Source organism: Phyllostomus hastatus, unplaced genomic scaffold, assembly GCF_019186645.2.
Source record: "Phyllostomus hastatus isolate PE091 unplaced genomic scaffold, TTU_PhHast_1.1 phas_scaffold_385, whole genome shotgun sequence".
Classification (NCBI taxonomy): domain Eukaryota; kingdom Metazoa; phylum Chordata; class Mammalia; order Chiroptera; family Phyllostomidae; genus Phyllostomus; species Phyllostomus hastatus.
The window spans coordinates 14058410-14075824 of NW_025334026.1; the positions used below are offsets into that span (position 1 = coordinate 14058410).

General features: G+C 59.2%; 1 protein-coding gene across 1 annotated transcript; it reads left to right on the top strand.

Moving 5' to 3' along the window:
* The first annotated feature begins 202 nt into the window (after window positions 1-202).
* UPK3BL2 (uroplakin 3B like 2) lies at window positions 203-4729 on the top strand. The gene is made up of 6 exons (XM_045819533.1): window positions 203-397; window positions 1961-2113; window positions 2410-2629; window positions 3144-3220; window positions 3473-3593; window positions 4495-4729. The coding sequence occupies exons 1-6, from the start codon at window positions 316-318 to the stop codon at window positions 4604-4606; spliced, it is 765 nt and encodes a 254-aa protein (XP_045675489.1). The 5' UTR covers window positions 203-315; the 3' UTR covers window positions 4607-4729.
* Window positions 4730-17415: the final 12686 nt, after the last annotated feature.

Below are 17415 nucleotides of genomic sequence, written 5' to 3' on the forward strand. Positions count from 1 at the left end.
TGCCTGGGCCCGGCTGCTTCCTCACCCTGTGGCCCCTCCCGGGCCCGGCCCTCCTAGAGTGGGGGGTGAGGGTGTCTAGGCTTGTTTGGTGCTGATTGTTCCCTTCAGACCCCTCCCTGGCAATGCCAAATCCATGGGGCCAGCACATTCTGCCCCAAAACCTGTCCAACCAGTTGTTGGGGAGGAGGGGGCACTTGGGAGGGGCAGCAGGAGGTGCGAGAAGAGCCTCCCCAAGCCCTGCCCAGATTAAGGAGCTCTGGGGCTCCGGACACTGCAGACAGACCCTCCGACAACCAGCAGCGGCTTGGCCTGGCCATGGGGCTTGGTAGGGGACAGCCGGGGCTGCTGATGCCACCGGTGCTGCTGCTGATCTGCCTGCGGTTGGGAGCCGGCCTAGGTGAGTGAGGGAGGGACGGGGGCAGGGTGCCCACTGAGCCCCGGGCGGGCTTCGGGAGGACCGGCCTCTCCTCCACCAGCTCCCAATCTTCACGTCTGGGGGTGGGTCCTGGGTGGGTCGGGAGAGACAGCCCACCAAACGGGTCAAAGATGGACACCTATCTCCCACCCAAGACTGGGGAGTGAGCAACGCCGCCTCTCTCAGGGCTTCTCATCTCCGTGAACCCTGAGCCTCCACCCGAGTTCTCGCCAGATGGCGCCCCTGCACCCCCCTCCACGCCCTCCTGCCTGTCCCTGAGCAGAGGTTAAAAGAAGTCTACGAGGAGAGCCCCCAGAGGAAGCCCCGTGCGGCACTGCAGGCGTTGTTCACTGCAGCTCTTAAACTGGGGGGGCTCAGAGATGCAGCCTCCCCATCTCCGCTGTTCCGTGCCTTTTCCCTCGTTCAGCGAACATTAAGTGCTTGCTGTATGCAGTGTGCACTGGGCCTCGGAGAGAGAACTGGCCGCTCAGAGAAAGGAGTGTCCTGGTACTCAATCTTGGGAGTTAAGTGGAATTACATGGAAATGAATTTGAACTGAATTGAACGGACCGAGGCAGCGGGTTCTGGAGACTTGTGTAACAGCGCACTTCATGTTTCTGCGGCTTTCCGGTGTTTGGAGCTGGAGAGAGAAGGAGCCCTGCTCTCTCGGGGCCCAGGGCGAAGTCAGGGGCTCTGAGCTCCCTGCAGCAGCAGCAGCAGCGCGGGCGTGGGCATGGGGCCCGGGCTTGTCGTCCTTCCCAGCTCTCCCTGCCGCTTCCCAGATGAGGCTGCGAGGGGCCGAGAGGGAGACGAGTTCCAGAAGGGGAAGCTGCCTCGCGGTGGGGTGGGACGTGGCAGAGCACTGCATAGGGAGGGGAGGGGGTCCAGGTTCTGAGCCAGGACACTGTCCCCCTCTTGGTGACCCACATCCTGGTTTGAGGCCTTGGAGGGGAACTTCCTCTATCACCTCCCAAGCCATTCATTTCTCTCATCAAGCAAAGCAATCTGCACCATGTGGGTGGAGCTGGAGGGGCTTGAGAGGTGGGTAAACTGAGGCCCAGAGAGGCAGAGCTCGAGGCCACTGGGTGCCAGCAGGACTCAGGCCCTCCCATATCTGGGTCTCACCCCAGTGAGGCCTGAGATCCCTCCCCCAGAAGAGCCGTGCCTGCAGCTGGGAGAAGGGGCCCCTGTGCCTTTGGCTGCCCACTTCCCTGGACTCCACCCATCATGCGGAGACCCCAGGTAAGGCAGGGACAGGCGGGCCTCCCCCTGACCTCCCACAGTGCCCACCCTTAGTCGGCTCCGAAGGCAGGGGCCAGGCCTGGGCTCAGGCCATCTGAGCATGACCCACGGACAGAGTCGCTGGGGAGCACTCCTGCATAAAGCCTGAACAGAGCTCCCAGGATAAGCCCCAACTGCTCCCTCGGACGAGGGTGTCCAGGGCAGGCCTGTGCCTCTCCCCTCGGGCCGGGCTCCCAGGACCACGTCCAGCCCTGCTCGGGTTTTCTGGCTGAGCCTCTTCTCTCTGACTCTCCCCGGCCCCAGAGCACATCGACTATGTGCCCCAGCTCTCGAGTGCCACTCTGGCGGGGGCCCTCACCCAGTCCACCTTCACGCTGGAGCAGCCTCGGGGCCAGTTCAGCCACCTCAGCATCTCCGACTTGGACCCCATCTGGCTGGTGGTGGCCCATAGCAATGGTGGGTGCCACAGGGACAGGCCTCGTTTTCCCTCTGTGAGAGGGCAGGGGGCGTGCGAGGAACAGCGGGGTTGGGGGGAGGGGGAGGGAGGTGCTGCCAGGGATGTGGCTGGGGGCTGTCTGGCCTGGTGGGGTGTGCTGGAGCCCTGCCCATGTGGCCCCCATGCCATGCGGGGCCAGACGAGCAGGTCACACTCTAGGCCTGGAGACTTCTGGGTGCCCCTGAGGACTGGGGTGGGCCAGCCCCTGTTGTCAGAGCCACCATTACCTACTGTCTGACCCGGATGCCACCCTCAGCCTTCCGGAACTTCACTGCCCCACAGAGGGTGGAGGACACCCCAGTCCCTGCCGACTTCCCCCAGAGGGGCTACTACCTCACACTGATGGCCAACCGGGCTCTCTATCCGCGTAGTCAGCCTGTCAGCCAGCTCCGGGTCCTCCGTGTCGGCAATGACACCGGCTGTTCACCAACCAGAAGGGGCTGCAATGCCCCCCTGCCCGGCCCAGGCCCCTACCGGTGAGCAGCTCGGCCAGGCCCTGCTGCTCCTGCCTGTGCCCAGGCCTGAGCCCGGGCAGCCCCCAGCTGGGCGCCTGGGCTCCCTGCATGTGGGGGGAGGCCTGGGTGAGTTCCCCTGTCTTTCTTGGGCAGAAGACCCCTGACTTGAGCCCCTGCCCCCGTGGGTCATTTGGATCCCACAGATGGAATCTCCCCATCTGGGAGATTCTCCCCATCCTGGGAGGGACTGGTCCTTTGAGCCACCTCCCCTCACTGATGTTCGGTGCTGGGGGATCTAGTCCACTCCACACACATTTCCCAAGTGAGAACACCGAGGTCAGAGAGAATGAGGGATGCACCCAAGGCCACGCAGCTGGGAAATGTCACAGCTGGGATTGGAGCCCCTTTAGGCCAGTTCCAAGGCTACGCTTTAACCATGGAGCCTTGGGAATCAAGGGGACAGACTGATAGGCACCAGGGCCGAGGGGTTCAGGACCCAGGGACCCTCACTCCCAATGCTGGGTCTTCTGTTCAGAGTAAAGTTCCTGGTGATGAGTGACAAAGGACCCGTGGCTGAGACAGAGTGGTCCAATGACACCCATCTGCTGCAAGGTATGGAGCCTGACGGGCAGGTCCTGCACTCAGGCGGAGGGCCTGGGGAGGTCCCGAGGGCTGGGCGCGGCCAGCCCCTTTGGTCAGAGCCTCCTGTTTTGCCGCTGCAGGCACCCCTCCCCCAGCCTGGGTGTGGGCGGTGGATCTGGAGGCTGTTCCAGGTCCCCCCTCTCAGGTCAGATCCTGTCTCTCTCCTCCCCGCTCGGCCTGCCTGCCTGCCTGCCTGCCTGGGGGTCTCCTCACGCCCCTCAGCTGAGGCGCTCCAGGCCACCTCAGGGCCCCAGAGCGCAGGTGCGGTGGTCATCATTGCCATCCTGTCCGTCCTGCTGACTGTGCTCCTCGCCGCCCTCCTTGCCCTGCTCATCTACACCTGGTAAGTGGACAGGGCCGAGGCCTCCTGGGCCCCTGGCAGGGGACAGTCCCCGACCTGGATCACCTTTATCCCCTTCTCCCTCCCTCACGTGTTCCTCAGAAGGCCCTGGCCTGAGCCCCCAGCCCAGCTCCCCTCCCCCGTGCTGGCCATGCTGGAGTGGCTTTCCCTGAAGGCCAGACATGGGTATCCATTATTGAGCAAGGAACCCCCAAGGTTCCAGAACCTCTAACCTCTCCCTCACTTGTCCCTCTCCCTTCTACCTGCCTCAGGGTCCACAACTGCTGAGTGGGCCCCACTGCTCCCTGGTGACAACTATGGGAATTGTTGGTGGGGTGGGCAGCAGAACTTCCGGCTGGGAGTCACCCAGGTGGAGACGAATTGCTTTCAGGTCAAGCACTAAGCTTTGCCTCAAGCCTTTCATCCAGGGCTCAGACACCAGGGCCTGGTGGAGCGGGCATGCCTACAAAGCCACCTAAAGGAAAAGGGAAACCTATCCCTGGATAGGGTTTGGAGTGGAGGGAGGGAGGCGGTGCTGGGGCCGAAGGGTTGCCGGCAGCCAGGCAAGGCCTGGTGCTGGTTCCCAGCTGGGGAAAGGGCTGCGTCCTGAAGGCCAGAGGCAGCTGCTGGTGGGTTTTGATTAGGGGAGACAGGCATCCTGGCGTATGGGCAGTGGAAGAGGGGGTGTGGGGGCTAGGTGATGGCCAAGTCCAGGGAGGAGAGAGCGGGCTTCATGCAGCTTAGAGGAAATGTCGGGTTCCCTTTGGTGAGTCCAGCCTGGCCAGCGGAGCCTCAGTGTCTGCAGGGCTCCGGCGCCTGGGGCTCTGAGCTGCAGGCATAGCCAGGGGCCTGCAAGCCCTGTGTTCATCACTCTCTCCCCTCTCCTCCTTGTTCCCCACCCGAGCTATGACACTTGTGGAAGCACCTCCATTTCGGAACGAGGGGAGTCGGTGTGCATGAGAAGATACAAACCCCACCACCTGTTCAGCCCTCCTCCAGCTGTGCGGGGCTCCTGAGTGGCTGCGGGGCTCCCATCTGCTCCTCAACCCCCTCCCTGGAGCTTGGGCTGGGAGCACGTCCTACAGCTTCTGGAGCTCAGGAATGAATATCAGAAATAAACGTGCCAACACCCCCCTGTACATCTGTGCCGTTGTAGAGCTGGCAGCCTCCCCACCTGCTGCCCCCAGATCCTCTGGGGGTGGGGGTGGTCGGCAGGAGGATGTAGCGCCAGGGTTGAGGCCCCGGGAGCCCAGGCCAGCTAAGCCATCAGGAGCAGATCAGGCCTCTCTTTGGGCCTCAGTGTCCCTACCTGTAAAATAAGGATGATCACACTGCCCACTGGGCTGAGGCCAAGGGGCCGACCCTGCCCTGCATGTCTGACGCTCGCTGCTCCCTTACCCCAGCACCCTCCTGGGGTCCCTCTCTCCAGCTGACCCCGCCTCCTGGCTGGAGGACTGTGAGCTGTTCATCTCCCCTTTCTCCAGTTCCTGCACGAGACGGGTAGCTTCTAAGCTTCGCCCGCCCCTGGGCTTACTCTGGGCCATGGAGGGGCGGGGGTGGCAGGAACTGCATGTGAAACTCAGCTCCTAAGGAAGTCCGGGCTCAGCCCAGAGCAGACGCCAGCCCTGAACCTCTCCCAGGCACCCAGCACTTTCATCATCAGCTCCACTCTGTGTGGGCCTCAAAGGGCCGGAGGTGACTCGGGCAAGGTTCTGCCCTCAAGTTGCCCGCCACTGTGAGGGAGGAGAGGGTTATTACCACACACAAGGATGGAGGGAACATGGGCGTTGAGGCCTAGAGGAGGTTTCTTAAACAAGTGTGGCCTTGGAGAAGGGGCAGCCCTGTGCCAGGTAGACACGGGAAGTGTGCCCAGGGGAGAGCAGCAGCATGTGCAAAGGCCTGGAAGCACCTGGGGAGCACTGGGTGGGCAGGTTGGGGGCAGCTAGAGGGTTGGGTGGGATGTGGAGGGAGACCAGGAGACACCCCATACCAGGTGGCGGGCCCTACCCGCTGGGGCACAGGGTCAGGGAAGGAGGGCGCTGGCTGGCTTCCCAGGTCCCCATCTCTGGGATGTGCCCACGGCCCTAATTGGTTTATTAGCCCGTGGGCACATCCCGCTCCTGCTGTGCAGGAAGCGCTAACCTGACCCTGGGGGAGCCAGGTGAGGAGAGGCAGGGAGGGGAGGAGGCTGACTCCCAACTTGTCTTGGTCTTCCCACAGCCTTTACAGAGCAGCCATGAGCTCTGTCCCCAGGGCTGGGTGACCCTGGACAGGTCACTCACCCTCTTTGGACCCCAGTGTCCCCTTATATAAAAAGAGAAGGTTGAACTAGGTGACCCTGAGGCCTCGCACTCCGCAAGGCGTGGGCGTGTGTGGGCTGGCCGGGCCCACAGGAAACAGATGGCATGCCTGCCTCTAGCAGGCAATCGAGAGAGTTTACAAAGGTGTGGGCAGTGCTCGGGGAACCGACAGGAGAGGGTGACCTGGGGCACCGAGGGGGCCGTAAGCACTCCAGCACCTGAAGGGCTGATGCGATGGGGGAGAGAGCTGTGTCCGGAGCCAGGGAATAGGAGCCATGGGAGGGTCCGCCTGTCAGAGCCAGGGGCTGTAGGTAGAGGGGTGCCACCACTGGGGGCAGCCAGTGAGTAAATACCCCTGCCTCTCTCCTCCAGCCTTCTGATCTCATATTGGTGCCTCCACTAATGACACCTGGCCAGAAGTAAGAGGGCAGAGGGGTCTGGATAGTGTGGTCCGTGGTCCATGTCCCAGCTTACTGGGTCCACAGCAGGCCAGAGAAGGGCCAAGAATGAACTTGATGGGCATTACAATCTGTTTTGCACCCACAGCACTGCTGACCCCAAATGTGTTGGTTTCCTCACACCAACCAATTCTCCGACTCTCCAGGCGCCACCTGAGTGTCCCACAGTGTAACTCGGTTCTGACACTGACCACCCGGAGTTAATGCAGACGCTGCAATGAAAGGGCTGGGGCCCACAAGACTGCCCCTTCTTCCGGCACCAGTTACAGTAGTACATGCCTAGGGCACCCACACACTTCCGTCCGTCCTGGTTAGAAATCAAGGATTCCCATAACCACTTCCTGAAGCTAGGCAATTGGCTAAAATGGCCTGCAGAACCCAGGAAAACGGTTTACCGAGTATTACTGGTTTGCAGCAAAGGATACAGCTCAGGAACAGCAAAATAGGAGATGCACAGGGCTGGGTTTGAGGGCGTGGAGCAGAGAGCTTCCGTGCCCTCTCTGGGTGCGCCACTCTCCCAGCACCTCTGTGTCTTCGCCAACCTGGAAGCTCTCTGAACTCCACCGTCTGGGGTTTTTATGGAGGCTCCACCACCAGGCACGACTGATTAAATCACGGGCTTTTGGTAATGGAGCTCATTCCCTAGCCCTCTCCTCCCTGGGGATTATTGGGGTAGGGAGTTGGGCTGAAAGTTCTCATGACCAGCCTGCATCCTGAAGCCATCCAGGAGCTCATCTCATTAAGCTCACCTCACTCTGGTCGGTTGGAAAGGGCTCATTGTGAACAGCAAAAGGTGCTCCTCCCACCCCCACCACTCAGAATCCCGAGGGGTTTAGGAGCTCTGTGCCAGGAACCAGGGACAAAGACCAAATGCACCAGGAGCCCCCCATGTCCACAGGGGACACCTCCAACACTCCCACTGGATGCCTGAAAGCTCAGACACCACCAAACCCTGCGTACACTGTGCTCTTTCCTGTACGTAATACTCACGACAAAGTCAAACTTACAAATCAGGCAGAGCGAAGAATAGCAATGACCAACGATGAAATAGAGCAGCTGATCTGGTAAATGAGCTGGCTGCCACGTGACAGCGAGTAAGGAGCATGCTCAGTGCAGATTCGTTGGACGAAGGGGGTGACTCAAGTCCCAAGCAGGACGGAGTGGGACTCAATAATGCTACTGAGAACCATGCACAATTTAAAACATATGAATTGCTTATTTCTGGAATTCTCCATTTAATATTTTTGGACCACAGTTGACCGCGGGTAACTGAGACCGTGATAAGGGAGAGTGACACGTGTCTTACTGTACTGCAACATCACCGAGGAACACGGACGGGCTTTGTGCCGATCCTGTGGAACTGGACCCTTCCCCCCTTTGTGGTCTCCCGACTGGACACAGGTAGACAGATGACCACACAGTCCTGTCCCAGACAGAGGGCAGCCTGAGGCCAGGGAGGGGGCTCTGCAGGAGCTGACTCCAGAGTGCTGGAAGACAGCGGTCCTGGCTGCCTCTGACTGGGCGTCCCAGAGTCCCCTCAGACCACCATGCCACCCCCACAGCCCAGCCTAGAGCTGCCCCCAGCCCCACACCTCCTGGTGTGGTGGTCTTCCAGCCCCCAGACCAGATGCTGGAGAAGACCCCCATGAGCCTGTCTCTCTGACCCACTTGTCCCCACCGGGGACATGTGATAGACCCAGCCTGTCCACAGAAACTGAAGCCACTTTCTTGGGACCTGTCCTGTGCTGAGCCCAGAGCCCAACCTCAGGGGCTGGGGGAGAGCCCACATGCTATGGGTGGGGCTGTCTCACCCCCAAATTCCCATGGGGACCCCTGCCATGCCTGGGCCTGCTTCTCTGGGCTCTTGGGGGCCTGCAGCGCAAGCTGGCGGGGTAACACTGGCTACACGGTGTCGCTGCGCCAACCCCTCAGCTCTCCAGCTCTCCGGGCACATGCCTGGGGCAAACAAACTCAGTGGCAATGGCCTTGAGTCTGTCCAGTAGGCCACATGTCACCTGATATCGGCCTGAAAAATGGACAGATGAATGGGGGGAGGGGACCTACTGAATCCCTCGCTGCCTCTTTCTGTCCCCGTCTCTTCCTTTCCGTCTGTCTGTCTCCCTGTGTCCCCTTCTCTTATGTTTCTGTGCCCGTTTCTCTCTGTCTCCTCTCTATTTTTAACTTGGAGGAGCCATGAGAACTCGCTTCCTGAGGGGAAGCCATCTGAGCTGGCCCGGAGAGGGGCACGGCCGTTTCCCGATACACACAGGATAGAACCAGGAAGCTGGCTCCGGGTTTGTGCTCAGCAGGGACAGGGGCAAAAACAGAGCAGAAAGACGAAGGGAGAAGAGAACGCATGTCAGCGCCGGGACCAGCCACACTGGTAGATACAGAGGGGCCCACCCAGGCCCCCTCCCCTGCTGGCCCCACCCCACCCTTTGCAGCCTCTGGTCCTGACGTGCTGTCTCCGTGCCCAGGACCCTTCTCCAGACACCCAGCTGTCCCCTGCAGCGCGTGCCCAGCTGGCCCAAGTGGACTATCGTAGGAAATTAGGCAGCTCCACTCCCCACCGATGTGTGCTTGCAGCCCCCGTTTGGAACGGGACCCGGGGCTCTCCTAGCAATGCTGGCTCATTCAGAGGGGTCTGTGGATTCCAGCGGGGCCGGAAGCCAGGTGGGCAGGAGGGCCCCTGAGGCCGAGGAGAGAGAGGAACCAGCTGGTCCTGGATTCAGGGGTCTGGGGTACTGCTTCTGGGCCTGACCTCATCAGCCTAAGCTGTCTGGGGGATATTTCTCCCTCAGGGCACCAAGACGCAAGGGACTCACTCACTCACTCACTGAGCCTGCTGGGAGGCACCTCCCTGGGAAGACGTTCCAGGCCAAGATGCAGGGTACTCTTGGAGTCCCTCTGGGGACTTGCAGAGTGCTGGGGACCTGGTGTTGCAGGGGCCGGAATCCCTGCTTGCCGGGCAGTGTGAGCCGCCCAGAGTCGGGCCCTTGCCACTGGGGTGGTGGCCTGAGGGCTCGCATGTGATGCTCTTGCCCTGCCGTCGCCGTCCCCGCCTTCCATCCCTCGCCTGGAGCCCAGGTCCTCTTGGTCCTTCACGCCCAGCTCACACGTCACCTTCTCCTCGTGGCCACCTGTGACCTCTTCCACTGCAAGCTATCAGTCCCCTGTGAATCCCAAGGACCCCGGAATGTTTCCTGTCTGCCCCCAAAGCCAGCTGCCCTTTCCTCCTGGTGGGGGGAGGAGCTGACAGAGACAGGCGGGGAGCAGCAGAAATGGAGAGGGGGGCTCAGACCCCCCTTGTCAGCCACCCCCGGTCACTCCAGCCCAGAGAAGGCCACACGCAAAAGGACGTGGTGACTCAGAGGAGGGGCTGGCCCCTACACAGCGCTTACTGAACTCCAGGAACTGGACTGAGTACCTGCATATGTGAAGCCCCAATCCTTGGGGCGATCCCACAATGAGTCTCATTTTTCAGATGAAAAAACAGGGTCAGAAGTGCCACTAGCACAGAACACACGGGATGGGAGCTCAGCTTGGGGAGGCAAGTTGGGGGGGTCCCAGAGCTTGGCTGGAGGGGGGCAGCATGGGGAAGCAGTTCGCCCACCCCTGCTCCTGACCTAGGCAGCAGCTCTGGGGGGAGGGGCTCCCTCACTGCCCCCACTCACGCTCCCAGCTTCCTCAGTGGGAGGATGAGGCAGGGCATTTCCACTCCTTTCTGGAAGTTTCCGAAGGTTCATGAGGGCAACGCACGTAATTCTATTCAGGGGGTTGAACTTCTGGGAAGAGAGGAACCTGGGTCTGGGCTGAGGGCCAAGGGCGGGGTGGGCGACAGCGCCTGTGGCCCCGGAGCCCGACGGCCCATGGCCCCGGGCCACAGCCGGGCCCCCTGGGGCCCAGCCACCAGCCCCAGAACAGTTTCTGAGGCTGTCAGAGACGTCAAGTGGAGGCCTGCCCTGCCTTGACAGGGCAGGGGCCCCCTTCTCTTTCCACAGTGGGCCTGCTCCAGCCTGGCTGCCTGGGGAGGGTGTGGCTGATGTGGCCTTAGATGTCCCCAGCTGGCCTGCATGAGTCTAAGCGCAGTGGGCCAGGGTGAAGGGAATGACAGGTTTGGGATCCCACCTAGACCCTAAAGGGACAGCAGGCTCGGGCTGAGGTCCTAGGAAGTTAAAAACTGCTTCCTGGGCATTTGAGGAGCATCCCCAGGCACCCCTCACTCAGAGACGGGACCCCGAGCCTACATCTCCTGGCTCGGTCCCCGAGGTGGGGGCATGCATCTGTGGCTGTTCTCTCCCACCCCGCCTTTCTGTGAGTCCCCGGCCACCTGTTGTCCTCCCTGGGCTTCCAGCTGAGCCCCAGGGGCAGGGAAGCTTGGCCACCGTCCCTGTCCTACGAGGGGAAGGTGGCTAAGACAGAGGGACATACCCGAGCAGACAGTCCTGAAGTGCCATGAGGGGAGACCTCAGCCTCCAGAAAGAAAGTTCTGTGTCTTCTTAGAGAAAAGGACTCCCTCCTTGTTGACCAACCCAGTGGGCCCTTCCGTGTGAGGGGGGGGCCTGGGCCCACAGAAGGGTAGGGGTGAGGTCAGGACAGCCGCCCTCTTCAGCCAAAGGCTGAGAATCTCCAGTTTCCACTCCTGGGCTGCTGGAGGGAAGTGAGGGGAGACCTGGTGGGTCCATCGGTGAGAAGGAGGGAGCAGTGTGGAATGCTGGGGAAGGGCGGTAAGAGCCGGCCTGCTCAGGACCCGGCGTTCTCACGTCCACCCGAGGGCTCACACGTTTCCCTGAGAGATCCGAGCCCTCCTGTCTGTGGGACGGCGTGCTCACGCAAGGACGCTCGTAGCAGCCTTCTCCCTGACAGCCCCACGCCGGACGCAACACAGAGGTCCACCCACCAGTGAGGGAGATGCAAGCCGTGGGGAGAACTGCACCCACGCCATGGGATACGCTCAGCAGTGAAGAGCGGACCGTGGGCACGTGCGGCCGTGTGGGTCCGCCCTGGCCGTCGTCCAGCCGAGGAGGAGGAGCCTGGCTCAGAGGGATGCACAGGATAACTCGCTCTGTTGCCCCTCGCAGATCTTTGTGCTTTTTGCAGCCTGAAGGTTTGTGGCAACGCTGCCCCGGGCAAGCCCATCGGCGCTATTTTCCCAACAGGCTCAGGTGACAGTTGGCCTTTTTTGGCAATAAATTATTTTTATATTAAAGTATGTACATTGTTTTCTTAGACATAATGCTATTGCACACTTAACAGACTACAATATAGTGTGAACATACCTTTGATATGCACAGGGAAACCGAAAAGTCTGTGCGACACGCTTTCCAATGATACTCGCTTTTCTTCTGCAGTCTCGGGGACCTGAGCCCCCATGTTCCTGAGCTGTGCCTCTGTACCGCACCGTTCCAGCCGCACCGAGATCAAAAGTAGGCCAGGCTAACGCACGGTGTCCCTCCAAGAGAGGGGTTACCCCCGATGGTGGCAGTGCGCCGACCGGCCGGGGCACGAGGAAGCCTGATGGGGGCTGGGGACCACCTGGATCCCCATCTAGGTGATGGTTACTCAGGCGTAGGCACGCGTGAAAATGCAACAAGCTGTTTCTGTGTGTTGGACTGGAAGAAACGCAGTCTGGGTTTACTCAGCAAGCATCCATGGGCACCCACTGGAGGCCACGGTGGCCACACAGGGAAGAGATAGAGGTCCCCCTCCCCCGAGGGGCTGGGAGTGTGAGGAGCCGCCTGCTGCCTTGGCACGCCTGGACCACCGCGCCGCTCACACCGCTCACACCGTGGAGCTGCCCCTCGCTCAGGCGCCAGCCAGAGAGATGGGGTGAGGAGGAGACTCTGTGGGGAGGGCAGAGCAGAAGCAGAGAGACCCTAGGAGGGACTGTGTGGGCCCTGCTAGAGGCAGCTAGGGCAGGGGGACCCCAGGAACTGCTGAGGGCTAGGGGGCCCCCAGAGGCCGGGGCCCTGAGTACCCGCAGGGCGCCTGGAGCTGTGGAGCCAGAGAGGGGTGGCGGCTGCTGGGTATGCAGGGCGCACGAGAGCTGTCTGAGAGGAGTCGGGCTGAGGACCAGCACGCGCCTCCACCTCCTTCCCCCGCACCGCACCCCGTGGCTCCAACTTTCACCCAGAGGCTCCTGGTTCCTGTCACCCCAGCCAGGGTTCTGTCTGGAGCGGGAGGCCGTGGCGCCAGAAGCCGGACAGGTTTATGTTCCGGCTGCAGCTGCACTGGCCGCAGGCCAAGTCCCCTGTCTGGCACACACACATCCTTCTCTCCCAGGAGCCAGGAGCGGCTCGGCCTGTGAACGTGCCTCCCCAGCGCTGGTGGCATCAGCATGCTCTCTTCACAGCGGCTCTGTGGGGGGCAGCCACCGTTGCCCCACTTTGCATATCAAGCAAATGAGGCCCAGAGAGACTGAGTGAGTTGCTTGCAGTCACACAGCAGGTTCTGTTGTATTAGAGGAGCCACGATTTAAATTAAACTCATTGCTTTGGGCCCTGCCTGGGGTGGCCCAGTGGACTGAGCACCTGGCTGGCCGTGGGAATCTAAGATTGCCAGTGTGATTCCCAGTCATGGCCAGTCCCCAGCTGGAGGCATGCAAGAGGCAACCAATCGATGTTTCTCTACCTCTTTCTCCCTCCCTTCCCTACTCTCTAAAAATAAATAAAATCTTAAAAAAAAAACAACCCTCAGTGCTTCGGCTCAATGGCTTACACTCTTCACTGCGTCAGTTTTATTGTTGAAAATTGTATTTAATCCTCTCTGCTAGAAGGGAGCAGGTAGGGGAGTCGAGACAGGCAGGGCAGGGGGAGCCCACCGAGGAGGCCCGTCTGGCCTGTGAGTGCCTCTCAACTGCCCCTCCAGGCTTCGCACAATTGACCAGACCAGACTCCTTGGCACACCGCCGCCACTCAGCCGGGAGCCCTCAGGAGCTCCGTGCGGCATCCGGTTAGGCGCCAACTCCAGTGCCTGGCACCCACAGGTCCATCGCTTGGCCCCTCTGACCTCGTGTGGGGGCTGCTGTGGAGGCGTGGCTGGCACTGGCAGGGCAGGCGCTGGCTGCCGCATTCGCATTCTGACGGGGAGGCCGGGAGGATGGTGGGAGAAGGCCTTTCCTCCGGGTGGGGCCCGGCTCCCCCGGAGGCCCCCGAGGGCCTGGAGCTTCCAGCTCATCAAAATCCTGGGGAAGTGTGAGGCATTAGTTCCAAAATATTAAAACCATAAAACGTTTAAAAATAGTAAACGTTTACTTAAATATCTTCCAAATGTGACACCACATCAGCTGCACTCACTGCTAGATTTAGTGTCAAAGCGCGTCACCGCAGGAAAACAATCTGCTGGTCACGGGGCAAGAGACCCAAGTTCCCAGGAGTGCACGACATCCGTGGAGAAACCAAGGCCAGCAGTAAATCAGGCCAGTGACTTGTATCCAACTTGCATAACTTAGCTTCAAAAGCGAAGTTATAAAAATCTTTTCAAATATTTTTACATATAAAAATCACATATAGAGTTGGGATATATTTGCAATTTCATGGTAAAACACATAGCATAAAATTTGCCATCTTCACCATTTTTGAGTGTACAGTTAGTGGCGCCGCCCACATGCGCACTGCTGTGCAGCCAACCTCCGGAACTTCTTCCTTCTGCGGAGCTGAAGCCCTGGACTCAGGGAATAGCAACACTCCATCCCCCTCCCTCGGGGAACCTCCCGGCCAGGCAACCACTGCTCTGTGAGTTTTGCTGCCCTCGGTGCTGGTGCCACACGGACGGCAATCGGGCAGCACTTGTTTGTGGTGCCTGAGCCGTTTCACTTGGGACAGGCCATGTCCTCACGTTCAGGCCACGCTGCGGCGAGGACCAAGGCTTCCTCCTGTGTTAGAGCCGAGCAGTATTCCACTGTGTGTGGGTTTCACACTTTCTTCACACATCCTGCCTCTTGGCAACTGTGGACATGAGTGTGCAAATATCTCATCAAGACTCTGTTTTCAGTTCTTTTGCATATATGCTCAGAAGTGGGATTGATAATTCTATTTTAAATATTTTGAGGAAACTGATATGGGTGTATTCTTATTTATTTCCAGTGTTGTTGAGATATAATTTATACATGACAGTGTGTTAGTTTCGGTGTACAATATAATGGTTTGGTGTGTGCGTACATTGGGAAATGACCCCCACAACCAGTTTAGTTAACGTCTGTGACCTCATGTAGTTAAACCTTTTTCCTTGTGATGAGAACTTTTGATATCCACTCTTTTAGCAACTTTCAAATACACAGTACCGTCTTTTTCACTCTTTCCACTCTGGTGTGCTGTGCATCATACCCCCAGGACCCTCTTATCTTGTAACTGGAAACTTGTAACTTTGGACCACCTTCACTCATTTCACCCGCGACCCCCAGCACTTTTAAATGTCGTTTGGGGTGTGAAGCGGAGCCCTGGCCGACGGGCAAGGGGTGCAGCGCACAAGCTCAGGGGTTCCGGGACTGAAACTTTATTTTTCTATCATTCATTGTAATCTTGATTGAACCTTCACTTCTCATCTCAGGCGGTTTGGCCTCTGACCCCCCTGCCTGGGGTAGCGCCCAGGGGACTCCCCCTTCTCTAAGGGTCTCTCCCTGCCCCTGGTGGAGGCGGAGGGGAGAGACGACTGGTCCTTCCCAAGCTCCTCCAGGGCTCAAAGACGTGACTCTGCAGCCCAAACACTGTTTTCTTTCAGCAGTTCGAATCTGCTGGGAAGTTCAAAGGCTCCCATTGAACCTCAGGAGCTGCTTCTGTCCTGTATGATTTTCATGAGCGCTGGGCACTTTATTTTTATCCTCACCCGAGGACATTTAGAGAGGAAGGGAGACAGGCAGGGCAAGAGAGAAACATGGACCAGTTGCCTCTCATGGGTGCTCGGACTGGTGATGGTCTGTACCTGGACTGGAAATTGGACCTACAACCCAGGTATGTGCCCCGACTGGGGATCAAACCCACAGCCCCTCGGTGATGGGATGATACTCCAACCATCTGGGCTGCACTGGCCAGGGTGAGCCCCAGGCACTTTTGACTGGTGTGAATCAAGATATTAAATTTATATTTTATGCCTACTTTGATATAAAGATGAATGAATGCAATCCAGGATGGATGCATGGTTACATATTCATTACTATTATATCCATTTTCCCTTCTGCTTCTAAAATAAATGAAAACATATTTGTGGGCCCCTAAATATATCCTATGAGAAAGGACATTCCAGACTGTTGACCACGTGGGTGAGGCACGTGGAAGGAGACCCACACACCGACTCTTGGAAATGTCAGTCCACTGCACTTCAGCCCTGCCCACCATGTCCCCTCCCCATCCCCCCCCACCACCCCCCCCGCCCCGGTCAGCCCCGCACAGGAAAACATCCAAGCTCTTCCCTGGCAGCCAGGGTCCTTCCTTGGCTGGTTCCTGTCTGTTTTTCCAGCCTCACGTACCTTCAGCTTTCGACACCTCCTTCTTGGATGTCTCCAGAACACCCAGCCTTCCTCACATTTGCACACCTTTGCTCAGGCTCCTCCCACCTCGACCACATCACGCACAGCTGCATCCTTCCAGATCCAGCTTGAATATCACTTTGGCTGTAAAGATCCCAAGCCCCTCTCTCCTCTATAGTCCACACTTACACTCCCTGCCACCTCCATCTCTCCCCTTCAACTTTGAACCCCTCGAGGGCAGGAACTCTGGCTGGCTTTTCCCTGGATACCCAGTGCCCATTGCGGGGCTGGCGCACAACAGGAACTCAGTGAGTGCAGAACACGCAAGCAGACGATGCGTGAACGGATGAATGAGGAGACAGAAAAGGGGGGTGGTGGTCTGCTCAGCAAAGGGGTCCCCCAAATGATTGTAGGGGCTAAGTCGATGGTGGAGCCAGAGCTGAGCTTCCCTCCCAGACCTGCCCTCTGAGTCACCCTCTCCCCAGGGGCTGGTTTCTGGGAATGTGCTGGAAGCTTGGCTCGCCTGCCTGGCTGGATCCTCCATGTTGATCACGTTCTGCCCTGGGCGTCCCCATGCTTCGAGGCTACGCTTCCAGGGCACAGGCCGGGGATGGGCAATGCAGAGGTCAAGGACCTTGTGTGTCAGCAGGGAGGGAATGGGGCAGCAGCTGGCACCCACTGCAGTCCCCAGGAAGCCTCCTCTCTTTCTTCTAAAGTGGAGTTTGACGTCGGATGCTGGGTACCTCATGGGAATACCAGGAAATGGGGATGCCCGCACCTACCTCACAGGTTCTCATGAGAGAGAACCCATGAGAAGGCTTTGTGGGTCCCTGGAGCCCAGGTGGTGTGTAACGGGCGCTCACGAATGTCACCTGGGGTGCAACACGGACAAGTTCAGGGCCCTGAAGTGAATGCTGTCATTCTGGAGTGCCTGGCACCCAAACCCCTTTCTTTGCCTAGGTCCCCTCCACCCCCACCCCCTGCCCAGTCTTCTGAGGTCGACCCCTCCCACACAGGTGCTGACACACTGCCCCAGCCTGCAGCTGATGAGGGGGTGCAGAAATCCAGCGGTCGCAGAGGCAGCTCCTGGTGTCCAGTGTCGGTGTGACATGAGGGGTTTGAGGCCAGGCTGGCGCCAAGCCACAAATGGCATGTGATCTGGGGCATCGTTCCTGGCCAGGGGTGGCCTTTGGGCCTGGTTCTTCAGCCGGCTCAGAGAATCTGAGACACAATCCACAGGCTTCTGATGAACCCCTTTCTGTTTAAATTAGTTGGAGCTGGTTGCTGTTGTTCAGGACCAGAGACCAGAGAAGCGTGGCCCAGCAACGCTAAGGGGATGTGGTGGCATCATTAAAGGGTTGGTGCCCAGAAGAAGAAAGGGTTTTATCTGCTCACGTGTGCCCGGCACAGTGGAACATGGTGTGGAGGCCCAGCCTTATTCTGGAAGCTACTACATTCCTGAAAGGAACATGAGAAAGTGGAGCCTCTCTAGGGGACAATGACCCGGTCAGTGCGGGGTCTAGAACTCATGGCAGGGCAGGGCAAAGGAACACGGAGCTTGGGGCTGAGTGGGCTGAAGGCTCTGGGAAGAACAGCCATGGTTT

Coding starts and splice junctions, on each gene's coding strand:
- UPK3BL2 (XM_045819533.1), top strand. CDS start 316: ATGGGGCTTGGTAGGGGACAGCCGGGGCTGCTGATGCCACCGGTGCTG. Junction 398..1,960: donor GCGGTTGGGAGCCGGCCTAG/GTGAGTGAGGGA, acceptor CCCCGGCCCCAG/AGCACATCGACTATGTGCCC. Junction 3,594..4,494: donor GCCCTGCTCATCTACACCTG/GTAAGTGGACAG, acceptor TCCCCACCCGAG/CTATGACACTTGTGGAAGCA.